Below are 19124 nucleotides of genomic sequence, written 5' to 3'. Positions count from 1 at the left end.
GTATATTTCCCGATTTATTACAATGCAACCCTTGATCGATAACAATTAGCGATTAATAGTGGAAAATTATCGTTTTGTTGAATATAACCGTTGTCATGGCGACAGTTGAAAGTGCCGAACAAAGTTTGCCGGGTGTTTGTTGTGCTTGTGTGACAATTAAGCAGCAGCAAAATAAGAAAAACCATAAAGGCAAACTTAAGTTATATTAGAAATTATAGATCATCAGCAAACACCAAATACAAGTTAAATTCTAATCAGTTGAGTGCATTGTTACAAGTTTTGTTTTTAGGTTTGTTTTAAATTACTGAGTTCAAATGTACAGTGCAGATAAAACAATTCAGTCCGCCATGGTTAATAAGCCCAATAACAAGCAGCAACAACAGCAGCGGCCATTGGCTGCAACAGATCGAAGCAGCATGAATCCTAGTGGCAGCTTTGTAGACAACACATTTTGTGTTGTCCTCCATGTGGTTGAAGGTGAGTCCCGAACTCTGCATTGTTATAATACCCGCTACCCATCACAGCTCTGTTACTTAACATTTTCTGTTAATTTAAGTCTTGTCACTGTCACTTGGCTGCAATGTAAATGTTAAGAGCGATATCAATTACAGTTTTATAGGCGCTTGTGGTATCAGTATATCTTATTAAATTTAGAACTCCATTAACAGCAATAAATTTCTATGGACGTGAGATGCGCGAAGGGGAACGAGATCAGATTGTTATGAATGCTGCACTTAATTCGGTGGACTTTGAGGTTGAGGGTACACCTTCGGTGACCACGGAAACAATCATATTCAACAGCAACTGCATTTGGGAATGCGACATGGCGGGAATCAAGCGGATCAAGACCGATCATCGACCTGTAAAGGTCACTTTCTTTGCCTCCAATTCCGCCAGTTCATCCCGCAAGACAATTGGATCGCTGTTGCTCCCGGTGCGGGGAATTCCCGTGCTGGGCCTGGGTGGCAACAACAGTCCGTTGCAGCTGAAAATGTTCTGGCACAAGTTGATCTGCATCAGCAGCGAGTTTCGATCCCACAAACCGGAAGTCTTGCTGATGCTGGCCATCATAAAAAAGTCATTGCTGCACACCAAAGACTTTAAGCATTTGATGGTCTTCAATAACGCAGTGAGTGGCTATCATTAACTAACTTATATCCTTAGCATTCTAAGAGTTTTCCTTTCAACAGGAGAAGCAACCGCGTGGTCCGCCGCTGCAGTCGCCAGGACACTCTATCACAGCCAACATGTTGCAGTCGCAGGTATATAATTGAAGCTCAGTTAACGACAAAGTAATTTATTTACATATGAAACTTTCTGCAGGCTAATGTTTATGTTCAGTCATTGGTGCAATTGGGTTTGCTGCAGGTGGGAAACAATCCTCTTGTTGACTGCGACATCATTGAGGTGGTGCTGCAATTTAAGCAACTCAAAAACCTCAACAGGTTTGTCAAATCAATATTTCAAGGCAAGGATGTGGACACAGTTCTCCTCATGTTCGACTTTGTTGGCAACGTCACCAATATTGAATTGAAGCTAAATGAATCGGATTGCTATACACTGGACGATGTGTTGGGCTTGCGTTTTAAGTCGTCGCTAAACAGCATTCGGCTCTATTTTCAGCGTATTTTCTACTTGCCTATTAACATGTATATAAAGGGAACTTCAATAGGTAAACTAACGTTGCTTATTCCCGAATTTTATCATTAAAATTAATTTGCTTGTAGCTAACTATCGCATGGACTTTGGCAAAATGCTGCCATCAGATTTGTACTTTTCCGATCAACGAAAGTATATGCAAAGCGGTAGCTTTGCCTTTGAGCGCTTTGGTCGTATGGGCAGCGCACGCGAGCTGAAGCCAATCATGGACTACACATTCTCAGTGGACATCCAGGAAGTGTGCTGGCGTCAGCAAGGCGGTCAATCCAATGTGCCACAGCAAGAACAACAACAGTCCGATCAGCTTAGTTTGCATTGCGCGACCAGCAAAGCTGTCATACATGAAGTGCCCAAAGATCGGGTCATTGACAATGCTGGGGATTGGCAATCACAGAATCCGGATAGACATTGCAAACCCGACACTGTATCTATCAATAGCTTAAATGTTGGTGCTGAATTGTCCGACTCCGATGAACGAGAAAGCCCCGTTGAACCTGCTTTGAGTGATGCCCACGACTCAGGTGATGGGGGCGAGCACAAGTTTCATGGGCGTCGCAAGAAGTTTACACGACTCGTGGATGCCTTGGAAATCGAGCAACAAGATGCTGGTATACTTGATATGGCTGAGGACATTGATTCCGAAGCTGAGCTTTTAGGGCTTTATAATAATAGCAAGTTCTGTCACCAGATTACAACCGTTGAATATGAGGAGAACGTTGTTCAGAAAACGAAGGAGTGCGTGGAAGTGTCAACAAAAGTTAAACTTCAAGAGACTTCTTCTCAACAGACTAAAACTAAAAATGAAAACAGAAAAATGCAAATGGACGAAAGTGCACGTCATAAGGAAAATAATAGGTCGGAACGAGTTAAAATTGTTGGAAACGATCCGTGGTTACAATTAGAGAAGGAATACGATCAGAAATCACAAGATACTCCCAAAGATAGCCCCAATAAACAGAATATTAAAATGGTGCACAAGTTACGCAGATCTAAAATTATACCAAATGATAGGATGGACTTGGACTTGCCCGAGTCCGATGTGAAAAGTAAAGTGGCAGTCCGAAAGAATACATCAAATGATAAAGCATTAAATGTGGAACCAAATATACTCAGTCAGAGGAAAGGTCTATTGAAAACCGATGACGAATTGGAGCAATTAGAAGTCGCTGAGATGGCCAAAATTATACATAAATCGTCTAATACGTCGAAGCCATTGTCACAGAATAGATATTTGATGTCTGACGATAGTTTTCTTAAAGCTGAGAATGATATCGAATTGGATTGCGAGTCGCAGAAATCGCAAAACTTAAGGAAGTCTACGAAAAGATTTGTTGACGGAGACACGGTGGAGGCGGACACCACAACCGACACGGAGATTAAAGAAAGAAGTGGCACGCGAAAAACTAAATCAAAGGTATTCGTTCAAGCAGAGTCCGAAGATTGTGAGACAGTCATAGATAAGCAACCACAGAAAACGAAACAAATGTCGACATCAAAGGCTGAGCTCAGTTTAAGAGCACGGTGGGTTGAGGTCAACAAGAATCAACGTACTATGTTAGAAGAGACTGAAAGGTTTATTGGAGAAACTATTAAAGGAGCTAACTATCTAACTGAAGAACCATTTTCAGGAAGCTCTATAAGGTCCTCACCTAAGAAATTAGATCGAAACCATGTAAAATCTCGTTCAAAAATAGATATTAAGATGTCGTTAAATGAAGAACAGAATTTAGAACATAAAACAATGAAGCAAAAATCACCTGTTAATATATGTGTTAGTGAGAACTCACAAGAAATGGCACCTCCCACAAATAAACTATTCCCAAAGGCCAGAAGAGGAAATGAAGCTAGAGATTTTGAAGAACTTGGCAGTACTCAAAGTTCCGCTCAAAAATCAAGTCGAATTTTTAAGCAATCATTAGCCCACGCACCAGAAGAGTCAACCAGTAAGCAGCCTGTCACAAATGGATACACCAAGGAATTGCCAGAGACAGAGTCTAGTGAACTTGAAATAGTTACAACCCAACGAAAGAAAATGCTGAAAAAGAAATCATCAAGAACTGCCAAGTCAGGGGACGAATGCTGCGGCAATGCTACTTCGAAATCACAATTGGAAGTGGATACACAGTTGTCACGATTAGAGGTTACTGTTCATATGTACGATCAAACGAAGGGAGCTGGAGCTGAGACTACAAAGCAAGTTGTTGACGGGGATGTGAACGACATGAATGAGAGTTTACAACAGATATTGTCTGTCTCTATGGGTCTTCAACGAGAAATGCAACTAAAGGCGTTGGAGTATCTGCGGAGTCTTAGCCAACAACCGACACAGGTTCGATTAGACAAGCATTCACAGTCAACGCCTGTTAATGAATCCAATAACATGGATGCAAACTATACTATTAAATTCAAAGAACTGGAAGAGCACATTATCCTGCTTGAGGATCACTTGCGTCAATTTGAAAGTCGCACCTTCAAAATGCAAGAGGAAAACTCAAAATTAGCACAAGAGAAGATGCAGCTTAAGCAACGCATTTGTCACATGGAGCAGCAGATTGAAGCGCTGCGTCACGGGGCAACGAACAGTAGTGATCTGAGGCAAATGCTCAACAAGTTACGCCACCAGAATGTACGTTTTAATGATCTTGCCAAGGCAAGGGATCACTACAAAAAGCAATGGAGACATGCGGCCAAGCGAATTCATGTCCTCAAACTAGCCATGCATGAGAAGAATGTGCAGCACCAGTACGAGACCCTAGAATCCAAGTAAGTTATATTTTTACTGATCCTTAATTATATTCAATTACAATTTCATATTTTTTTCGTTTAAGCGTTATTAATCTAAAGAGTATTTTGACCCAGGATGCCGATGAGTTTGAGCGAGAATTTGGACGGTTTCGTAACACTACAGTTAGTTTTCCTGGTTCAAACGATTCTTCAGAGCCCTTGCTCAAAGATTATCTGCGCGGATTGTCCCCACAGACACTTGGTAAACACATACCTCCAAATAGTGTTGACAGCACTCGAATGCATTAGGCAGTTTCTATCCATCGAAATTAGCGGTGTATCTGGTTATTGGAACACTTTTATCTTACTTAATTTTAACGTTTTTGTTTTGATCTGTTTTAGTTTGTAATTAAAATTGCGATAGATGCTTATTTTGTATTTCTGCTAGAGTCTGTGGTAATATTGCAATTATTATTTATTTCTGATATAACTATAATATTGATGTTATAAATGAATAAATCTTCTGTAACTCGTACCTTTTATAATTTGTGATTGTCTTTTATTAAGCTTGTAACTTATTATAGTTTAAGAATGTTTAAAATAATACTAAGCCTGTAAATTAAGCCAAGGTAAAGCCCACTCGCACAAAGTAAGGCAATGTGTTTAGAGGTGCTTCATATTCCATAAGCCAAACGGGACCAGTGTAAACGAGACTACTGTTGTTGCCGTCAGTCCATTGTCCTTCGGGAAGGTAAATGTCACGATTCGTTGCACCTTCAGTCACCACAGGCGCAGCAATAATGTCATCGCCCAGTAAAAATTCTGTAAAGTAAGGAAACGTTAAAGATTGCGAAGTTTATGATTGAGATTGTTAAATATGATCTTACCATCGTAGATGCCCTGGGCAACTGCATCGGTTGGAGAAATCCACCAGAGTGGCGCATTAACTGGTTCGCCAGTTGCGGTGGCTCGCTCGAAGAGCTTCATGATGTATGGTGTGTAGTCAGAGTGCATTTGCGTGAAGGTCTTGCTGATCTCAATGGTTTCGTTGTCAAAATTCCAAGGCACAAAGGAAAACTGCAAGCTGGGCATGAAGACATTGGCCTGCAGCCAGCGCAGGAAGAGTTCTTTGGTGGGCGGCTTTTCATTGTAACCGTTGCCGCCGATCATGTCTGGCAGCACAAATGGATAACCATTCATATTCATCTGCAGCAGCGATGTGATCAGCGTGACCAGACCATTGTTCCATCCCCACTCGGAATCCTTATCCACAATGCGCACAAAAATGGGCAAGTCCTGAGTATTCTGTGCAGAGCGTACCTCAACCATACTTCCAAATTTAGCCACAGTCCGCACATAGTCGGTAGTGATTTGAAGTGGCGTCAGATATTCATCACCCTGAAGAACCGGATCCGTGGGCACCCAACTGGTCTCGCCTGCATCAAACTTGAAGCTATCAATGCCATCTTCCGTCTGCAGACGCGTCAATCGAGTGGTAAACCAGTCCTGCACTGCCGTCTTTGTAAAGTCCAGATAAGCTGCATCCTTTGGCTGGCTGTTCCACCACTGAGTATCCGCACTACCATCATGATCCAGGACGAGGTAGCCAAGTTCCTTGGCTGTCTCATAGATGGCCGTGCAGTTGTTGTTAATGAATGGATGTATCCAAAGAGTAACCCGGAAGCCCAACGCCTTGAGATCATCGGTCAGCTTCTTAGTGTCTGGGAACTTGTTTGCCCGGAACGTGAGAGCTCCATAGCAATCCTCCCAATCATCGTCAATCTCCAGCTGACTGTTTTCGAAGCCATTGTCGATGATCTGTTGGGCAAAATCACGTACAACCTCATCAGTCACCTCAGCTTTGTACAGCGCCCACGTAGACCAGACGGGATATTGAACCATTCTTTCGTCAGGGTAGCCAGTTGGCTTACCTAGCAGCGTCTGCACGGCATACATATGCGCCACCTTGGCATTCTTGGCGAAGGCCAGTTCGTAACTAAACTTGGCCGATGTCACACGCGTATCGTAAGGAAGCTCGCTGAGAGCGCTCATGCAGAGTTTTCCCTCGTATCCAACTGAATTTTGATCAATAAAAAGTGGTGTGGTGTTGTTTACATAGAGGAAAAAGCCGTCACTGCTCAGCCAGTAGCGCTCAGCTACTCCCATGTTGCCCAGCTCCTTGGGTACATATGAGAAGTTGCTATACTTCTGCCGTTCCACTGGCCAATAATGCTCTTTCTGTTCTGCGCCACCGTACCAATGTGTGCGACCAATATTGAGAGAAATGCAGTCCTTGGGTTGTGTGCCCTTGACCACTTGGTCACGGGTCACTCTAATATGGGTGATGGTAGAGTTGGACTTGACCAGCGAGAACTCGATGCTCGTTGTGCCATCGGTTAGCTTGTAGCTGCCAGTTGTGGTTGCCTCCAGATTACTGCTGGTCACAAAGTTGTCCAATGTGACAGTCTGCAGAGTTGTACTGCTCTTCATTACCTCATACTGAAGTTTTTCACCACGGCGCAACCTGACATAGATGTCACTATTGTTGAACTTAAACCGCTGCTCGATGGTTGAACACGATTGTCCAATCTGTCCGAGGCAGCAGAAGGCGACTCCAGCCAGAATCAGCGCGGCACTTGTGACACCCGGTTGCATTTTGAAAAGACTATTCCAGGAGCTAACCGATTGCAGCACTTATATAGCCGGCTCACAGTTCACAAATAAAGCCCTTGGCCATTGTCAATAATTTCCACTATAGATGTACTTAGAAACCTAACTGATAAGCAACTGATAATTCTCGACTCATCTAAGCTTACTGTTTATGTGGTCAACAGAATGTATTGACGTGCCGATGAGAGCTCCTCGAATTATCGATTAAAGTACATACTTCAAGTATATGCAATCGTAATTGAATAAATAACATCTAATAACATTGTTTTCAAAATGAATCAACTTACTTAATTTGCGGAAAAGGTTGTCATTTTTTCGTTTTGTTTGAAAAATAAAATAAATTAGCATAATGCACAATAGTAGTTCAAATTAATGTAAGAGGAGAATATAAAAAAAAATATACAACAGAAATTGCAAACAAACGGCAGTTGCCTTGCCTTGCCTTGCCTGCAACGACCAAAAAGAGTTGATTTTGTAGTTGAAATACCAAGCGAACAGAAATGAGCAGCTGGCGGAATAAGCATAAAAACCCAAAGTTGTATGCAACACTTTTTCAAAATTGCACTTTTTAAGCTCTGATTGTTAAAAGCTTGAATATCATCGCCTAAAAGTATGCTGTAAGAAATTTTAGTTTTTCTTGCAGAACTAAGAGGCTTCTTGAGTATGCAATGGCTTTTACTTGCGGAAGGAGTGAATCCACCTGCTAATCGGTAATGTTCGCCTGCTTCAAGTATCAGTTTCCAAGAGTTCTGTCCGAAATATCGACATACCTTGCTGATATTATGTTTTCATCCTTGGTAACTTTGGTATTTAAAAGTACAAAAATTTGATTTACGATTTTATTTATGAGGCGGTCTAACTTACTTCTTTTGAAGTCAAAGAAAACTACAAATAAATATTAAAAGATATAATTTATTTAATTCTTCTTGGCTTATAACTATGATAAATATATTTAAATAAGAATTTTATACATTTTAAGACAAGCGGAATAATTTAAATGCATGTCGCAAATAGATCGCAGCAAATGTTATGAAATGTCTAACGATTTTTAAATAAAAACGAGCAATTGCAACTAATAAAAATTGAGTTGTAGCTAAATACAAAAATGGCCTATGACTAATTGTGTTATAAGGATGTTCGCATTTAAGGCACAAGGTGCGCGCTCTCTTTCTCTTCCGCCGGTTCCTCCTCCTCCTCCTCGGCCGCTTCAAGTGCATCACTGGGCAGCTTCTGTGGCCACAGTTCATCGTGATATTCAATCACATCGCTTGGAAGATGTGATTTAGCTTTATATATTTCCTCGTCCTCATCGCTATCGTCTGCAGCCATGAGCGCCACTCGTGTGTATACTTCTTCCTTGGTGGTGCGTCGATAATAAACCATAGCACCGGCCACTGTGACGCCAACTAAGGAGACGATCATGGCAATCATGAGCAATGCTGTACTCCACTGCATGAACTGTATCTTGACAGTGTGTCCCGACTGTTCATCAGCCTGTTCGATGGTGCTGCGTACAACGTATGCGTAGCAATATGTCTCGTTGGTCTGTGGCAACTTGCGAAGTTGGCTACCCGGAGGACAGGTGCTGCACTGGGAATTGTTTGGTCCGTAGCATCGCAGGCAGCTGACATCACAGCTGGCGCAGACTTGATTGTGACGTGGTGTCAGAGTTAAAGTGGTGGACTCACGTCGTCGTCGACGCTCCGCTGCCTGCAGAGGATCGTCCTTATCGACAAGACCATTATTATTGATATCCACGATAGAAGATTCTGTAGAGTTCACATCGCTGTCTGCATCGATCTCATCAAATACGTTATAGTTTAGCTTGGCATACGTATGCAGTGGGCACTCATCGTAGCAGAGATCCTCATAGAAGTAGCTGGCATCACGGCACTCTGTGGAGGGCGTCAGATAGGAAACAATTTTAGTTCATATGTCAAATTATATTCGAAACGAAGATAAACACTACATAGAGGAATACCCAATTACCTCCGAAAACAGTGTTGAGAATGGAGAAAAGAACATGACATATTAATGATCAGTTAGTAGAGTAATAAATCGATTGAAAATGAAAATTTTGACGAAAATAGAAAGAGAATTAAACAGTGTAACAAAACAAAGGCAACATACGAAATTCAGTGGGTTTGTTTACTCATGTTTTCATTCATATTTTCTTTTGTTTTATGTGGTCGGAATAAAATGAAAATCTTGGATCAATAGTCAAGTCTCAACTGAAACTGAAACCGATCTATTAACAACAAAAAGTTCAAAGTATTTATGTATATTTAGGCAAAAGGCAAGCGCAGTAGTCCAAAAAACATGCTCAAATACGAAAATCAGAAAGAAAAAAAATAATTGTAATAAAATAAAATAGTCGGTGAATGTGCGTTTACTGTGCCGAAACCAGTGTTGGAAAGCAGACGATGAGCAGTGCGATGTGAGCGACATATTGAAATCGAGTGTGTGTGTGTGTTTTGTTAAATAAAAGATGTTACGAGAAGACCAATCAAAATGTGTTAATATCACACAGCAACCAAAATAGAGAAAAAAACAAAACTAATTATGTAAGTAAGAGTATTATTTGAAACGTACGAAAAGTACTTTTGGGTTATTCAAAAGCATAATAGCAAATAATACACAAGACAATAGTAAATATTTTACTAAGAAGTTGCATAATTTGTTCAACTAAACTCACCTTTTATTTAAGATACTTATGCGAGAGATATGCTAATACTTAAGATCGTGTTCGAATTCAGATTTGGAGTTGCTTAAAATGTTTTTGGACCACATTCGACTTACTGCTTAACTAGTTGTTGTTGCATAATAAAGTTTCAGTTCAATTTGAAAATACGTTTCCAATGCATTTATTTATTACTCATAGATAGTTTATATTGATAGATATAGATATATTATATATATATAGATATATATATAAGTATATATACACAAAACATACATAAAAAATTGCTGATTTGAAATAGCGGCCATCGAATCTCATTTACAGTTCTAAATACTTTAATTCAATTTCTTGTTCATTTTCATTTCATTTTTACATTTAAAAAGTTTTTTCGCACAAATTTAGTTCCTTGTCTCGAAATTGGTTTAATTGTTATAGTTTAATGTGTTGTTTAATTGTAATTTTTTAATAGCTACCCCAGGCCCTAGTACCACTTGTTCGTTTTATTGTATATACTTATATATCATTATTGTTTAGACTTAAATATTAATTTGGCTTTATTTTTAATTGTTTGTTTTATTTATTTTTTTAATAAAGGTTTTTGAAAAATATTTAAGCATAAGTACCGCAGCCAGCACTGATAGAGCGTTAGTTTGGAAATTATATAGAGTATAGATCAGATTCAATTTGAATATTTCGATTTTTTTTGCCTGACTTGGAAAAAGTAGTTATTGAAATTGTTAGTTTTATCTTTTGCTGCTAATTATTGTATGGTAGTTATATGCTTGAAGATTTTTTATGTTTGTGGCTAAGTTGTAATTATTGTATTTATTCATTTTTGTTTTGCTTTATTTAATTGAATTTCATTTCGTTTCTTTAAACTTTTGATGTGAGTTTGCTAAGTCCAACAACAACAAATAAACAAACTAAAATATGAATAGTTCTATATGTGATTTCACATTATACTTATGTTTTGGTTAGTTTATTGTTCGGTTACGATATGATTATTCATTTCAACAAAACAACAACAAACTTTTGACCAATTCTAAATTTGTACCAAGTGAAAGCGAAATTTAAAATAAAGACAAATCTATACAAAATGATATGTCACTTATTTAAAATTGGAAATTAGACAATACTTGTGATTTATTATTGTTGTTGCTTATGTTGTAGTATGAGAGAATTAGAATTAATTATTGCACTCGAGTTGCCATTTGATTTCTTTTATTTAGGTTTAGGTTTATTTCCACTTCACAACAGACAAATTAAAACCATATTTTTGCCATGAGTTCAATTTGATTCGGTTTTGCAAACAAGTTTCATTATTTATGCATTGTGGGAAATTGATGAACAACAAATATTTTAACAAAGATATGTGTGTGCATGAGAGTTTTCATTTATTCTGTCGTTCAATTTGAAAAGATTCGATTTTCTCTGATATGGAAATCAATTAAAATTTATTTTGTTTGGTTTCAGTTTTTATTTATCATATATTATTTATATTTACTCATGTTATATGAAGCGCACAAAATATGACTATGACTAGAAGCTTTTTGCTCACTTCTGGCATTTCTTTGTTCAAACCTTTTTAGTATTTTGTGCGCTGATTATTTGTTTATAATTAATTAGTTATTGCCTAAGCTCACTAGAAAATTAGCTAATTTCACGTTCTTTATGGTTCTTTTTTTGTTTTTTTTTTTCTTTTATGTATCTTTGAAATGTTTATTTCGTTATTATATTGCAACTTTGTTCAAAACTGCAGGAACTTTTTCTATATAAATTGTTACATTTATTTAATTGTTAAATTAATTATATTTTTTTGTTTTTGTTGCTTGCCTACGTTAATACTACTCGTACTTGTACCCTACACCCTAGAATTTCATTTTCGTTTACTTTTGCTTTTATTGTTGTTGTTATTATTAATAATAATTGTTTTGTTTTTTTGTTCAGTTACAGTTACAGTTACAGTTTAAAGTTTAAAATACAAAAATTTGTTTGCTTTGCTTTGACGCCTTAACACTATGAATTTAATGCAAGTTTCTGCCCGCTAAATTTTAAATCTTTAAATTTTTTGTTTTCAGTTATTCATTAAGATTTACGTTTAAATTTACGAAACAGTCTTTTACTATGAATTCTAAACTGTTGTGTTATCATCCATTTGCGAGTGTGGCATTTTAAACAAGAGATATACATAAGAAAAAACAAATTTAACAAAAATGTAGAAAAAAGTTGCATTTAAGCAGGCAGTGCTGCTCTAACTGTGGCTACTTGGCTGGCCTGGCAAGGTAATCTGAAATGCATATAGTTTATAACATAGCAAATAAGTTTTGAGGGCACTGCGAATGTGCGTAAATAAGCACTCAGTCAACAGAGCGCATTTCAAACCAATGCATGCAAAACTTGCAGGATAGCAGTGCTATTAAAACTTTAGACGATTGATTGATTTGTCGAATTAGCAAATGTATTAACACAAGTGTGTTGAGGGCCCTGCAAATGGTGCATTTCAAACTGTGCTGTGACAGTCTCCTTGCAACTGTATGCCAAAACGCAATGCATGCGAAACTAACGAAATGACTTTGGCACGGGGAATATGTAATGAAAATTCAAAGGTACTAAACAAAAAATAAAAGAAAAACAAACGAAAACAATGAATTACACATAATAATTACAAACAAATTCAACTAAATCCTTAACAATTAAAATATACATGGATATACTAAATTATTGTTTGTTGCTTGTGCGAATCAAAAAGATGAAAATGTGCAAACATTTTCGTTAAACAACCATCGTTTTGTTTTTGTATTTGATTTTGTTTTTTTTTGTTTTCTTCAAATTTGTTCGTTCTTTTCTCAGCCACGCCTATTTCTCTTGAGTGTGTGTGTGTGTGTTATTGTGTGTATATAGCTACACTTAATACTAAATTTAACTACAAAAAGTTTTAGTATATATTTTTTGGACTTGCAGTGTTTTGTTGTTTCTTTTTTTGTTCTATTTGTTTTTATTACTTTTTTTTTGCATTTTACTTTTGTTTGCTATTGTTGTTTTTGTTGCTTACTTAGCTATTGTTCAATTGTTTTTGTTGCCAGCTTATGAAATGCTTAAGTTAAGCATTAAAATGCTTTTTGTTATGTTTGTCATCAAACTTTAAATTGGAATTGAAATTTTTTTGTTTTTGCATCAGTTTAAAAAATTTTTACAGTTGTTTTCTTTTTGTTGTTGACTTTTCAAAATTCGTTTTTGAATTATCTAATGATTTGGTTGTTGTTGCCATTGTTGTTGTTGTTGTTGGCGATGGCGTGTTTAAAGTTCAGATAGAAGATTTGTGTTATGAGTAGAAAGATTAAAGACAAACCTAAACATTTCTGATCATTCCACTTGAGGCATGCAGCAGCATTGCTACGATCCTGGGCAACGCCCACTTCGCCCACCTGAAACGAGATACAAAGTTTGTTAATGATTAATATGGATACCACTCGACGTATGCGTCGTAATATTATCATAATAATTATCCGGGGGCTAAAACAAAAAAAGTTTAATTCTTTATCGAAATCAATACTTAAATATAGTTTCACAACTAACTTCCAACAGAGATTAAGTCATTTTTGCGCTGGAAACATGCAGACATTCACAGGGAATCATTTGTGTAGTGAAATGTACGATTTGCTATGCTTTAAGCATGCCTATTGCATGGCCATTTCATTGAGTCTTAGCGCCATTTTTTGTCAGTCTCTTCGCTCTCGCTCTCACTCATTCGCAGTCTATCGTCCTCTTGCACTGAGTTTGTCTGACATCCGCTGTGGTTCATTGCATGTTGCCGCGCTGTCTGGCATTTTGGCCATAAGTACTTAAGTATGTATGGCAAGTTATCTGTGTGTGTGTATGTGTGAGTTTATTTATAGCTGCTCTAACCAAAAAGTGTCTGTCTATAACTTGCTGATGTGATGTTTCTCTTACCCCAACCTTATTTGCAACTCGTGTGTATCTTTCGCTCTCTTTCTAGCTTGCTCTAACAGTTGTTTCACATGCGATGACGTCGCGTGTTGCGAGTCAAGCGGCAACAGCAAAAAAAAGATGCAGAAAACAAAAAATGGGGAAATGTTTGTTATGCAAAAAGTTTGCTGCCTGCCAAACGGCAAGGCGAACGAAAAAACTAAGGTCACTGCACTTTTAGTTTATTACAGAGATAGCGACGCAAAGATAGAGAGGGAAAGGGTTTGCTAACAGAGTGAAAAAAAATCAGAGGGGCGATAAAGTGTTGCAGGCCATGCAGAGACTTTAGAGCAACAATAGGTGCCAAAAGGCGAAAGGTCGGACCATTTTAGAGCGAGCGGAAAAAAGTGTTGCCTGCCAACAGGCGCAAAAGTGCACTTGAAAAATGCCCTGGCAGCAGTTGCAGCACCACTGGCTCTCAAACTGTGCGTGAATGCAAAATTAAATGGGTGCATTTAAGTAATGCACCACTCTGCCGCTGACAAGCGCAGCAAGCGAAAAAAACACGCACAAAGAGAACTCGGCAGTCTGGTCTAACCAGAGCTTGGCACATTGCCCAGTCCCAGGCCAGTCAGCGAGCTCGTTGAGTGCCAAAAATTGAATTCAGCTGCAGCAGAGCAAAGTGCAAATCGGACATTGTGTATGCTAAGTATGGGGGAAATTTATGAGCAGCTTGCTGGCTGCATTAAAGCTGACTTAGTTAGTTGAACGAAATATGAGGCAAAAAATATACATACATATAACTAAACCGAAGGAAGCATGCCAAAAACAATAACTCAACGTTCTTGCAACTCTACCTACGCCCAGCTAACAGTTTGCAGAGCACTGCCTGTGAAAGCCTCTAAGCTGCTTTGCTTGCTTGTCGTACGACTCAAGTTAGGAGGTCAATTCTCAAAGTAGCATATCATACAACTCAAGCCAGCCACATGCAAGCATTCGACGATGCGCCGCTATTGTGACGGAGTCCCATTTGGACACGGACACGGACACTGCTAATGTCCTCGTCATCGTCATTATTGTCGACTTCGCTCTCTGGCAAGCCGCTTGCGAAGCACTGCAACACCCGAAAATTACCAAAAAAAAAAAAAAACAAAAAGAACAAATAATAATACTAATAGTGAAAGCACACAGTTAAGTTGTATTACTTATTAATAATGTTGTGATCAAGCGATTGTGGTAAGCAGCATCATTCCGAAAACTTATTTTGTGGCATAAGATTTCTTTCTAACCAAACTGCTAATACTTTATAGAAATAAAGATTACATTGCTTGTTTTTTGAGACATAACTTAATAATCAAGTGTCTTCTAACAATTTGTATATATAATTAATTTTATTCACGACCGGCAATAATTTAATTGGAAAAATTTGTGGGACTTCTTTCTATAATATGTTATGTCTACGGTCTCATGTTTAACTATTCGTCTACTTCACCACTTTATATTTATCTTTTTCCTAATTGTGTAAAAAGATTATCAGAAAAAAGAATTCTTGAATGCCAATATTTACATTTATCAATGTAGTTTTTGGTAAACTTTTCGATATCCTTATTGAAGCTTGTAGTTATTCTTAATTTGCTTAATTATTTTCCAAATTTTGTTTATCTCCCTAGAATTGTCAATTCTGTGGAATTTATCATTATATATGTTACACATTTTGTTGCACTTTTCAGACTTACTTGTTGCATGTTGCGCCATTGACCGCTGGCGTCGTGTTCGATATCATTGTGAGCCATCTCGTCGCCATACGAATGAAACTGTGATGGCTGCTTGGGATGTGGGGCGTCCTGTGGCTGGGCGGGTGTCTCAGTGCCATATAGAATCATGTCCCATTGTGTCACTTGCACTGCAAAAGGCATCAAAATGAGGTTAATGAAGAGTGCAAACATTTAACAATGAGCAACAAAAATGCAAAATCAAAATCAAACTGAACATTTTAAAAGCCAAAAATAAAGACAAACAACCAAAAATGTTAACAATTTGATTTATGGTACAAGGCTAAACAAGCCAAGTGCAGAGCCAATAAATCTGCCAAAGCAGAGGCGAGCCGTGAAGAGAAGCGAGAAGAGAAGAGCAGAAATGAAACAAATGATGTGACAAAGAGCTAAACAAAATTTTCTACTTGAGGCGCCAAACAACAAAATATAAAGAGAAAAACAACCCCAAAAAAAAACAAAATTGCAGCAAGAAAATGAAAAATGTGCTGCAATATTTTTGGCTGCTGACAAACAAAAATAAGAGCAACAAGAATTTTGTGTTGCACTTTGCACTCTACATTTTGCTACAACAGTTTGCCGGTTGATTGATGAAAGACGAGCTCAGTGGCTGTCAAACTTTGCAAGGAAAATCATAAGCAAAAATGTTGAGGCCACAACACTGCACTGCATTGAATGAGTTTCGCTAATGTAATAGCTTCAATGTTGCAGTGCAGTGTTGCTGTCAGCGATGTTGCACAAATAAGCTACCATTTGGTCTGTAGCCCTGACGAAAACTGCCCGCAGCCACAAGTTCCACCTGCGCTTCCTCCTCCTCATCATCATCAACAGCATCTGAAGCGGCAGCAGCAAGATTATCGTTGTCATTATCATCAGCAAAGACATCAACTGGGGTGATGACGCCGGCGGCTGCCATTAGCAGCTGCTGTTTCTTCAGTATCCGCTGATCGGGCAGAAAGCTGCTGCCACCCGCTGGCAACACCGGCAACAATGTGGCAAGATGCGATGATGGTGGCGGCGGCGCTGATGGAGACTTCTTGGTGTTGCCCGCTTTGCTGTTGCCAGAGCCGGAACCGGAGTTGCTGCTCGAGACGGGTTTGAAGAGTTCCACTTCAAATTGTTTTCCCTGCTTGCGCGATTGTTGCACGTTTCCACCTGGTTTTGATTTGGGCGAGTTGCTGCTCTCGTACGGCTCCAGTTCCGGGAAGATGGCTTGAATCTTCTCGTAGCGTTCGAATAGTTTCGGAATACGTGAGTCGCTGCCGTTGCTTTCTTTGACCTGTTTGGCTGCCTTAATCGGAAGACGTGTCGCGTTGTTTTGGTTGTTGCCACGATTGTTGCTGTTGTTGTTGCTGTTGCTGGCGATTTCGCCAATCACTTTGCGCGTCTTCTCCTCGAAGAACTTCTCCCCCGAGCTGGCCTTGGGACGCTGCGTTTGCAAGCCATTTCCCTTTCCCTTGCCACCTCCTCCGCCTCCGCCCTGCTGCGAGATGCGATAGTACTTATTCTTGTTCGTCGTCGTGCTGCTGCTGCTGCTGCTCGTGGTGCTCTGTGTCGTTTGCTCCTTTTTGTTGGCCCTGCCATTGCCATTGCCGTTCTTATTGCCATTTTCGCCCGCCTTGTTCGACTTGTTGGCCTTGTTGTTGCCTTTGTTATTGCCCTTGCTGTTGCCATTGCCATTGCCATTGCCGTTGTTATTGTTATGGTTGCTGTTATTGCTGCTCTTGCCCAGTATGACACCGTATGTGGCCGAGATCTGTTGATATCCCTGCTTGCCAGCTGGTGCCGGGACAACAGACAGCAGCGGATTGTTCGTTACCAGACTCGACGACTTATTCGGCTGTGTTTTGCCCAGCGGCAACTTGGCTCCACCCGATGGGGTATTGGCAAAGTTGTTTGGCGATATGCGTGGATATTGTGGTGAATAGATCTGATGCAGATTGCTGGTCGTACTGCCCGTGTTGCTGCTACTCGAATTGGGCGTGGTTGCCTCGGCGCTGCTTGAACGTGGCACCGAAATGGGATCATTGGGATCGATGGTCAACGTAGTGCCGTAGAATATCAATGACCATTCACGCAACAGTGCATGGCCTGTGCCCCGCAGTATTCAGTATTTGGATTGAGTGATTAGTATTCAAAGGTATTTAAAGTGTGGTTTGCAACAAGGTGAATTGAATGAGTCGGAAAGTTCCACAAAAGCGCAGCATGTAAAACGTTTGATTTGTTGTTGAGTTGAAATTGCAGTAACTAGTGTGCTTAGCTTGTGATGGGCTCAGCTCAAAGAAGAGTTCAACTTACCCATGTAACGACCTTCGTTGTGTATCTCCAGCTGCCAGTTGCCGTGCGGCGACTCTCCCCAGGTGTGCACTGACATGAATGGCCATTGATTGAATCCAGAGCGAGAGTTATCATGCATACTATGAGGAAAAAGGAGATTTAAAAGTGAAAGCGTGCCATCAATATGGTTATTTGCTGTATAGGTTCTTATTAGAATACTTCTACAATAATTAATTATATCTAGCATTAGCTAAGTGTCTATTGAATAGACTATTGAATGTGCAGCGCATCGAAGCAGACACTAGTAGAGAAGGCGCTTGAGGCCAATACTACCTTAACCTCTGTATTTGCAGGAAATAAATTTGTTAAGAAGTAGACCTGTGATTTAGCATGTTCATATAGATGTATGATGAATTTCGTTTCATTAAAACGTTAGTTGAAATATTTAATGTACAAATACTATACTTTCATTTATGTACAAAGTTTAGTATCAATTGTTGATATGAAAATATGTTAAATTCAAGGTCAATCAATAAGCATAAAATAAAATATCAGATTCAAAATATATAGTAAAATGTAAAAGTAAATAAGAAACGATCACATATTGTAAATTCTGAATTGATCTGGATTCATTCAGTCAGGACCTTCATATACAATAAATCTTTCAATCTTAACGTTTAAAGTTTCAAAGAAACTGTTTAAACTGTTAAGCTGTTTAATTTCCATAAATGAATTCTTTTTTTTTTGGTATTCCATTTACAAAACAAATAAATAAGTATCTACCATATATTTGAGGTGAATTTTAAACCTATTTACATAAAGAAAGTGGAATGTTGAAATAGTCCTATATTCTAACAAATTTTCTTGCAAACTTAGACAACTTTGACCTTTGGCTTTCGTGATTCCTATGAGAAATACGATTGAGAACTATTCTTTAGCTTTGTTATTTAAACATTTAATATAAATTTAATATGAATTGAACATGAACTGGATGTTCAAGTGATTGTTTTTATTTTCCATCCATATCAACATTTTTGTGACTAAACATGAGTTGAATGTACCCAAGTAATCGATATTTCACCCATGATAAATCTATTACGAATTGAGTCGCTTCATCAGTTATTTCCTTAGAATGTCTTTACTTACCGCGTGGTCAGCAGGGTGACTTTGGTGTTGGCTGGTGACTTCAAGTAGAGCTGAATGTCGCCGCGACGCTGCGAGGTGAGCGTGATCTTAGCCTGCACATGCTCCAGATAGTTGACCGATAGGCAATGATTGACTGATAGCTGGAGTGTGATGTGAGTGCGAGGCGGAATGACTCTAAGGATGGCAATGATAAAGTAGTAAGTCAGATGATCAGTTGCACAGTAAAAGACAGTATAGAATGGATAGGAAGGGAAGGGGAATCGCTTAGC

General features: G+C 38.9%; 3 protein-coding genes across 9 annotated transcripts in view; 1 reads left to right on the top strand and 2 right to left on the bottom strand.

Moving 5' to 3' along the window:
• The first annotated feature begins 159 nt into the window (after nucleotides 1-159).
• On the top strand, nucleotides 160-4928 carry LOC132786047 (uncharacterized). 5 transcript variants are annotated; one of them, XM_060792431.1, is made up of 7 exons: nucleotides 162-477; nucleotides 669-1129; nucleotides 1191-1262; nucleotides 1324-1672; nucleotides 1728-3611; nucleotides 3642-4422; nucleotides 4488-4928. In XM_060792431.1, the coding sequence occupies exons 1-7, from the start codon at nucleotides 315-317 to the stop codon at nucleotides 4690-4692; spliced, it is 3915 nt and encodes a 1304-aa protein (XP_060648414.1). In that variant the 5' UTR covers nucleotides 162-314; the 3' UTR covers nucleotides 4693-4928. The 5 variants fall into 5 exon arrangements, with proteins under 5 accessions (XP_060648417.1, XP_060648414.1, XP_060648413.1 ...); XM_060792434.1 differs by lacking the exons at nucleotides 3642-4422; nucleotides 4488-4928 and having other exon boundaries at nucleotides 160-477; nucleotides 1728-2267; nucleotides 2348-2477; XM_060792430.1 differs by having other exon boundaries at nucleotides 1728-4422.
• Nucleotides 4917-7054, bottom strand: LOC132786050 (myogenesis-regulating glycosidase). The gene is made up of 2 exons (XM_060792436.1): nucleotides 5271-7054; nucleotides 4917-5205 (listed from the first exon to the last, which is right to left on the bottom strand). Exons 1-2 carry the CDS (start codon nucleotides 7036-7038, stop codon nucleotides 5003-5005), a joined length of 1971 nt encoding a protein of 656 aa, XP_060648419.1. The 5' UTR covers nucleotides 7039-7054; the 3' UTR covers nucleotides 4917-5002.
• Nucleotides 7055-7949: 895 nt separating this feature from the next.
• Nucleotides 7950-19124, bottom strand: part of LOC132787191 (furin-like protease 1) — a 161273-nt gene continuing 150098 nt past the window's right edge. For 2 of the 3 annotated variants that reach the window (XM_060794110.1, XM_060794111.1), the window contains 6 exons: nucleotides 18856-19029; nucleotides 17731-17849; nucleotides 16183-17523; nucleotides 15397-15563; nucleotides 13083-13158; nucleotides 7950-8948 (listed from right to left, as the gene is read on the bottom strand). In XM_060794110.1, coding sequence (XP_060650093.1) covers nucleotides 8197-8948; nucleotides 13083-13158; nucleotides 15397-15563; nucleotides 16183-17523; nucleotides 17731-17849; nucleotides 18856-19029 — 2629 coding nt within the window. In that variant the 3' untranslated portion in view covers nucleotides 7950-8196. The remainder of the gene's footprint in view (nucleotides 8949-13082; nucleotides 13159-15396; nucleotides 15564-16182; nucleotides 17524-17730; nucleotides 17850-18855; nucleotides 19030-19124) is intronic. The other variant, XM_060794112.1, reaches the window with a different exon arrangement.

The sequence above is a fragment of the Drosophila nasuta genome, chromosome 2R (assembly GCF_023558535.2).
Source record: "Drosophila nasuta strain 15112-1781.00 chromosome 2R, ASM2355853v1, whole genome shotgun sequence".
NCBI classification, from domain to species: domain Eukaryota; kingdom Metazoa; phylum Arthropoda; class Insecta; order Diptera; family Drosophilidae; genus Drosophila; species Drosophila nasuta.
The sequence above is the reverse complement of the archived record's forward strand: the minus strand, read 5'-3'. Positions and strand labels throughout refer to the sequence as shown.

Coding starts and splice junctions, on each gene's coding strand:
- LOC132786047 (XM_060792430.1), top strand. CDS start 315: ATGTACAGTGCAGATAAAACAATTCAGTCCGCCATGGTTAATAAGCCC. Junction 478..668: donor TGTCCTCCATGTGGTTGAAG/GTGAGTCCCGAA, acceptor CTCCATTAACAG/CAATAAATTTCTATGGACGT. Junction 1,673..1,727: donor TATAAAGGGAACTTCAATAG/GTAAACTAACGT, acceptor ATTTGCTTGTAG/CTAACTATCGCATGGACTTT.
- LOC132786050 (XM_060792436.1), bottom strand. CDS start 7,038: ATGCAACCGGGTGTCACAAGTGCCGCGCTGATTCTGGCTGGAGTCGCC. Junction 5,206..5,270: donor TGCCCAGGGCATCTACGATG/GTAAGATCATAT, acceptor CTTACTTTACAG/AATTTTTACTGGGCGATGAC.